Genomic DNA, 7,649 nt, shown 5'->3' on the forward strand with positions numbered 1-7,649 from the left:
CCACAGAGTTTAAAGCCACCAAATACTATTTTCCTCGATGCGGTTTAAGCCTTGACTGTGACATTTAATCGGGAATTTTATGCCCATCAAACGGCTCTTTCGTAATCTTTATTTACTCTTTCGGAGGAAAAAAAAAAAAAAAAAAAGAGAAAAAGGGGGAAAAAAAAAAAAAAAAAAAAAAAAAAAAAGAAAAAAAAAAGCCTCGAGGGGGGAGCCGTGCGGTGGGGGGGGTCCCGAAACCATCTTATAAACCGGATTGCACGGAGCGAGGAGGAGGAAAAACAACAACAACAACAACAAAAAAAGAAAGAAAGATACAAAATATCCCAGCGAAAGGCGACCGCCCGCCGGCTGCGGCAGCCGCCCGCCCCCCGCCCCGCGCTCCCGCTGGCCTCGGGCTGCCTTTGTGTCGGAGCCCCGCGCCCCAGCCCGGCGCAGGCGGCGGCTGCAGCGCGGAGCGGACCATGCCCAGCTCGCTCTTCGCCGACATGGAGCGGAACGGCAGCGGCGGCGGCGGAGGAGGAGGAGGAGGCGGAGGGGGAGAGACCCTGGATGACCAGCGAGCTCTGCAGATCGCCCTGGACCAGCTTTCCCTGCTGGGGCTGGACAACGACGAGGCGGGCTCCATTTACGACAGCGAGCCTCGGAAAAAGAGCGTGAACATGACGGAGTGCGTGCCGGTGCCCAGCTCGGAGCACGTCGCTGAGATCGTGGGCAGGCAAGGTGGGTGAGCGGCGTACAAAGAGCGCGGCCGGGGCGCCGGGATGCGCCGGGAAAGGATAGATAGGGGGAGAAGGCGAAATCTGGCCGCACGAGTTGGGTTGTGTTAAAGAGAACGAGGACAAAAGGGAGCCCCGGCGCGGGTTTCGTCCCCCCGAAGTTGGAAACCGTGGGTTATTTTTAAGGAAGGGGAACGGAGCGGGGAAGTGGAACAATGGGATCGCAATAAAGCATCCGCATAGGGGAGCGCTGCTCGCTCGTTGCGGCCGCTGCTGCTCTTCAGCTTCCTCAGAACAGATTTTATTTTTTTCCGAAAGGAAAGCGCTTAGCAGCAACGCGGGCTGAGCTTTGTGCGGGGCTGCTCGCGTTGCATCGCATCGCATCGCACCGCATTTCATCTTTCCGGCCGTGCCTCCTCCCTGCACGCTGCCCTTTGTTGCAGCCGCTCTCGGGGCTGAGCGCTGGCAGCTCCCGGGCAGTGCCCGCAGCTGGTGCCGCTGCCGCCCGCGGTGCCGCTGGGCTCGTGCCAGGGCTGTGGCTGCCGTCGCGTTGCACATCGCTCCCGGACGCGGTGCCAGCATCGCCCCGGGCAGGGGCAGCGCGCTGCGGGTGGGTGTGTTTCACCCCCCCCCCCCCTCCCCCCAACCTCAGCTGCACCCAAAGAATGGGTTGTAACCGGTTCTCCCCCGCGCTTTTTCCTTCCCCTCCCCTTCTCCTTCCGTCTCCCGCATCTCGTTTCCAGGTTGTAAAATCAAAGCTCTGCGGGCGAAGACCAACACCTACATCAAGACCCCGGTGCGCGGGGAGGAGCCGCTCTTTGTTGTGACGGGCAGAAAGGAAGATGTGGCCATGGCCCGCAGGGAGATCATCTCGGCAGCCGAGCACTTCTCCATGATCCGAGCCTCGCGGAACAAGAACACGGCTCTGAACGGCACCGTCCCCGGCCCCCCCAACCTGCCCGGCCAAACCACCATCCAGGTGCGGGTGCCTTATCGCGTGGTGGGCTTGGTCGTGGGGCCCAAGGGGGCCACCATCAAGCGCATCCAGCAGCAGACGCACACCTACATTGTGACTCCCAGCCGGGACAAGGAGCCGGTCTTTGAGGTGACGGGCATGCCCGAGAACGTGGACCGGGCACGGGAGGAGATCGAGGCACACATCGCCATGCGAACCGGCGGCATCATCGAGCTGACGGACGAGAACGACTTCCACGCCAACGGCACGGATGTTGGCTTCGAGCTGAATGGCACGGGCAGCCTGTGGAGCAAGCCCACGCCACCCAGCATCACGCCCACCCCGGGCCGCAAGCCCTTCTGCAACTACCGCAACGACAGCTCCAGCTCGCTGGGCAGCGCTTCCACCGACTCCTACTTCGGGGGTGGCACGGGGGGCGGCGGGGCCCGCCTGGCCGACTACAGCCCCCCGAGCCCGGCACTCAGCTTCACCCACAACGGCAACAACAACAACAACAGTGCCAACGGCTACGTCTACGGCGGGGGTGGTGGAGATGTGCTCTCCTCCCCGGACTGCTGCTCCGAGCTGCCCTTCGACTCGCCACCTGGCTTCGACCTGGCACCCGCCCCGCCGCCCGGGGCTGCCCTCCTCTGGCCGCAGTTTGAGCGTGGCCCTGCAGCTGCACCGCCCTCGCCCGCACCCTCGCCCGCTGCCGCCGCCTTCCCGGGCGCTGCACCCGCCAATGCCAACCTGGCGCTGCTGGTGAGCGGCCCGAGGCGGGGCGGCAGTGCTCCACCCCCAGCACGGCTCTCCCCGCCCCTGCACGGCAGCGCAGCAGCAGCGGGGCCTGAGCACCCGCTGGCACGCCGGGTGCGCAGCGACCCGGGTGGGCGGCTGCTGACTGCCTCCTACCCGCTGTACGCCAACGGGCTGGGCGGCCATCTGCCAGGTCTGCCCTCCGATTCATCAGCTTCATCCTCTTCCTCATCCAGCTCGTCGTCCAGCTCGTCCTGCTCATCATCGGGCATGCGGCGGAAGGGCAGCCGCGACTGCTCGGTGTGCTTCGAGAGCGAGGTGATCGCAGCGCTGGTGCCCTGCGGCCACAACCTCTTCTGCATGGAGTGTGCCATGCGTATCTGCGAGAAGACCGAGCCGGAGTGCCCCGTGTGCCACAGCGCCGTCACCCAGGCCATCCGCATCTTCTCCTGAGCCCGGCGGCCAGCTGGGTGCTGTGTGGTGCATGCTATACATAATAAGGGGCGACTCCATTCTAGTGCTAGGCTAGTTTTTACACTGTACTTTAATACGAAGCTTCCAAATCTTCCTTTTTTTTTTTAGGAAAAAAAAAGAAAAGAAAAGAAAAAAAGAAAAAAAAAAAAGAACAAAAACTGTTGGAAAAACAAAAAAACCCAAAAGTAGGAGATGCTTACGATGATGCCAATGGTGTGTGGACTCTTAGTGCTGGTAGTTCCTAGGATGCGTATTGCAAAAAAACAATTAAATCTATGGGCGGAGACTTTTCTGAATGTTCTTGAAAGGGCAAGAAGTTCCTGTGAAAACCACGATAACTGCAGCTTTATCCAAGTGAAAAAAAGGAGAAAAAAAAAGGAAAAAAAAAAAAAAAGAAACAAACTGTAACATATCTCTTATATATATGAAAACGTTTAAAGGTTTTAAAGATAAATTGCATTAATACAGATTGAAGTATTTTATTCTTTTTTGACTTGAAAAATTATATTTCATATTGCAAAGATGTTTACAAGTATTTTAATTTAAGTTCAGTGAACTTTTTTGTAGCTGGGTTAAATCTTTTTTATTTTAGTATGGCCTTATGGCAAAGAACACTGTATTATTTTAATATCACACAATTGTGAACGGAATTACAAACCATATGACGTGTAATGCTTTGAACAGTATTCTGTTGGGATGGAGATTTTATAGGTTCAGAACAAAGAAAAAAAAAACAAAAGAAAATCTTTTAAATCTGCTTCACCCAGCATATTTTCTATTCAGTGATATAAAGCATATTTTATTCTATATTATTACGGAAATGGAAATGTATAAACATATGTCAAAAGGAACTGTTGAAGCTTTCTAACATTTGTATAAATAGAATTCAGTGGAAATTACAAAAAAAATTCTGTTGCACCACTATAGTTTTAGTATTTCTATTTTAATACATTTGTTTACCACTTGTTTATGTATATGTAGGTGACGTTACTTGAGCTTAAATGTACTTTACTGAGCAAAGTTTAAAAAACAAAGTATATTTTATTTTATGATAAAGGGCCTTTAACCTCATGGTCAAATACTAATATTATATTTGCTGAGACAAGATTTGAAATTGTATCAAGAGTTTTATTTTTCTGACATTTAAAGTTCTACATAATAAAAGTAAAACTTAAGTAATGGTGCTACTTCATGTTTTTTTAAGTATTTCTATATAAATAAAATATTACAGAAAAAAAAAAAAAAAAAAAAAAAGCAAACAACCAACCAAACCAACCCAAAAGTTCGCCGTGTGGTGATTTGATTTGATGCGCTGAGAGGTTCTGCTGGAAATTCTTCCTTCCTTCCCTGCTTGTATCACTTGAGTGTGAACTGTGTCATGTTGGTGTTGCTGGGACTCTTCGGCTTGTGAAGGCTTCCAGGGTGGTCCTTCCTGTGATAATGCTGTAATACGTGTTTTTAAGAAGGTTTCATTTCATATATGTATATATCTATATATATATGGCGTATCCCTGAGGTTATTCCACGTGTTAAAATGCTGTTTCTTGGTCGTGAAAAATAACTCGGTTTCATGCGTGTTGCTACATTTTAGCAAATAGAGTATATGTAAGAAAGAAAAGCTTGCAGCTTCTCGGGTTTGTCATCTCAAAGCACAGAACAGGGGTGTGTCCTTTGTTGCACTGTGCTGATAGAGGGCTGAACGCGGCCGGTCCTGCTCCGTCTTTCCACAGGGTTTCAGAATCTCATCCCAGTCTGAGCATTTCCTAGAGCAGAACAAGGGCTTTTGTGTCTTCCCCGAGTTCTTGAAATTGCTTCTTGGTATTTGGCAGCTGTGGTTCAGATAATTGGTGCTGACAAGCTTATTTGAATAAAAAATTTATTGCTGTGTAAAGTTTGTTTGCTTTTGATGGTGCCCGCACTCGTATAGGGGCAAAGGAAGTACAGAAGCTTTCTGACTAACGTGTCAACAAACCCACCAGGCAAACACTGCAGGATTTTGGTGCTGAACGTAGTCAACGTGTGTAAGAGAACTTGCTGGGTGAAGCGTGTTAGAGCAGATCTCAGAAAGGTGGCTGCAGATCATTTGAAATGTTTGTTTTTGAACGTGCCGGTGCATTTTGCAGCAGGCGAGCGAAAACAACAAAACAAACCCAAACTGTGTATGGAGCATATCTAGTGTGTTTTACTTCGTGCTTAGCAGTGTGTATTGCCAGAGCTGCTCCGCTCTGATCTCTTTTATGGAATCCAGAGCTGCTTGTTGGGTGGGAAGGGGAGGAGGGAGGGTGCGGCAGGGGATGATGGGATCTCTTTGTTTGATTCGATTTGATTTTTTGCTTCTTTCATTTAGCTGCGATTGTGGCATCGTCTGAGTTACAGAGTTAAAATTCCTCACTGAAGTGTCGCGTTTGTCTCGGGGAAGCTTGTCATTTGAATGGTGAACAAAAAGAACCGGTGCTGTAGAAAGGAGTCCGGAGAGTGGCAGAGATGTTGTGCTTAATGCAGAAGTGGCACGGCTATTGAAAGACCTTCACGAAATCTCTTACTTTAAAGGGGTCAGGAAGTTTAAGTCCAAGTGTGTATATTCTTAACGATGAACGTTTAGGAATTGTGCTCAACACGTGTCAATACGTTTCTTGTTTCAGTGTAAGCATCTTGCGCTGGCGCCTGGGAAAGGTTGTGAAAATGGTTATAAATAAAAAAGTGGATGTGATCACTTTGCTTAATCAGGATCGGTGACACCAGAAGGTAAAAAGGGTGAACAAAGAGCGAAAACTAAATTCTTCTCCTTTTTGTTCCCTTTAATGTACGGATCTGGGCGGCTCAATGGCGTACATTAGTGGCAGTGGCTGAGAAGACTGCAGGCAGCAGCAGTGCCCCTAAGGAGCAGCCCCTGTGGGGTGGGCAGCGAGGCCCTGATCTGGGCAATGCGGCTCCTTGCTTCCTTAATTGCCACCAGCCTCGTTGCCTGTGCTTGTCCTGCAGGACTTGTTATTTTCACCACTAAACTGTGGCTAAAACGCAGCCAGTGACCTCTCCACCCATGCCCCCCAGCTCTCTCTTCTGCCTCTCAGCACCCCTGGGCTGTGCTGCTCCTGTTCGCTGTGTGTGTTGTTCTGAGGAGGGAAGATGGCCTGCTGGGACTCCTGTGGTGCCTTACAGCAACTGCCAGTGCTCATTCCTTGTCAGCAGTTGTTTCACCTGCAAAGGGACTGGTCTGCTTTGCTCATGCTTTGGTGTCTGATGAGCCAGCCGGCACCTCATGTCCTGCACTCAACAGGGGCTACCAGACAGTAACAGTGCCCACCTGCAGCTCCTCCACTATCAGCGTTTCTGAGGGCCTTTCTGAGGTGCTGTGTCCATTGCCTTCATCCTGTTGCTTCCATGCCACACAGTGTGTAAAATCCATTGTCTTTTGCTGATGGTGACCGGTGCCCTTCAGCAGAGCCAGCACGGGAGGAGCACACAGGCTACACAAGTGTGCTGCTCTTCAGTGCACATCCCTGGCCAGATTTACACTGCAGGTCAGTGCCTCAGATTGCGGGGGCCATAAATCAGTGCTGAATTCATCTGAGGGTCTGGGGCCATATGGTGTGTGTGAGGAGTGCCCACACAACCAGAGAACACGGGCCAGTGTTTGGCGCAGGAGGATTTCAAAGCCTGAGAAAGGGGCAAAGTTCAGTTTCTAATTGAGTGCTGTGAAATACATATATGTATACGGTCAATGTTTGTCTTCCAGAACAAAGATCACTTTGTTTTCCAAGAGTTTGTGCATTGGTAATGAAAGCTGGGCTGGGGGCTTCACCCCTGCAGTCTCCAGGCAGCCATGGGAGGATGCAGGGCGCAAGAGGCACCCACTGCTCTCCTGTCCTCACAAATGCTTGGGTTTGGTTTCCAGTGCAAAAACACATCATTATTGTAAAAAAGGATATGTTTTCAGTTGTGAGAATTATCATATACAAAACCCTGATCTTAATTATGTCTCTGGTTCTCCACACAATTTGCATAACAATCAGACATCAAAGCTGGAGCCATTTACTTAGGAGAAAGGTCTTTCTAATATATTATCTTGTTGCCAAATAAATCATAATGATCAATTTGATCTAAATGTACTCTTTAGAAAGATAGATAGATAGATAGATAGATAGATAGATAGATAGATAGATAGACAGACAGATATAGAAAGACCGATATAGATAGATAGATAGGCAAATCAATGGAAATAACACTGAGAAGCAAACTTTAAAGTTAGCAGTAAGAATCTAGTTCAGCCATGTACTTCCATTAGATTGCTTTTTGTTTGATGTTTCTTACTGCTCTCTCCTACCCTCCTCACCCCTCTTTTTTTTTTCTTCTTTCCTTTTTCCCCCCCCTCCTCCATTTTCCTTGCCTTGCCATTCTAGAAATTGAAATGACAGCTTTGCTGTCAGTGAAGGGAATGGGAATTCTGCCACTGGAGAGGATGCTGGTGCGTATTGCATTTAATCAATCTAGAAATAGCAGAAAGCAATTATTCACCCTGCCTGTGTTTATTTGTGTTTCCTGTATTCATTGTCTTTCTAGCAGAGATAATTGAATTAAAGAACAAAGAGTATTTTAAATCCAGTGTGGTTAAAGGCTGTTTAAGCATTTGAATTTCTGATTTACCTTTTTATAATTGTCCACCTGGCAAACGTCTCAGGGGCTGGGTTTGCAGGTAGATTTGCGCTCTATCCAATGGTGAGTGATGTTAGAAGACACACATAACT

General features: G+C 49.5%; 1 protein-coding gene across 1 annotated transcript; it reads left to right on the forward strand.

Moving 5' to 3' along the window:
* Positions 1 to 147: 147 nt before the first annotated feature.
* On the forward strand, positions 148 to 4,795 carry MEX3B (mex-3 RNA binding family member B). Its single transcript, XM_015873013.2, has 2 exons — positions 148 to 723; positions 1,463 to 4,795. Exons 1-2 carry the CDS (start codon positions 465 to 467, stop codon positions 2,881 to 2,883), a joined length of 1,680 nt encoding a protein of 559 aa, XP_015728499.1. The 5' UTR covers positions 148 to 464; the 3' UTR covers positions 2,884 to 4,795.
* Positions 4,796 to 7,649: the final 2,854 nt, after the last annotated feature.

Source organism: Coturnix japonica, chromosome 10 (assembly GCF_001577835.2).
Source record: "Coturnix japonica isolate 7356 chromosome 10, Coturnix japonica 2.1, whole genome shotgun sequence".
Lineage (NCBI taxonomy): Eukaryota > Metazoa > Chordata > Aves > Galliformes > Phasianidae > Coturnix > Coturnix japonica.

What these genes read in the sequence shown, in the direction of transcription:
- MEX3B (XM_015873013.2), top strand. Translation starts at nt 465, where the DNA reads ATGCCCAGCTCGCTCTTCGCCGACATGGAGCGGAACGGCAGCGGCGGC. An exon ending in TGAGATCGTGGGCAGGCAAG is followed by an intron (nt 724 to 1,462) that starts GTGGGTGAGCGG and finishes TCTCGTTTCCAG; the next exon opens with GTTGTAAAATCAAAGCTCTG.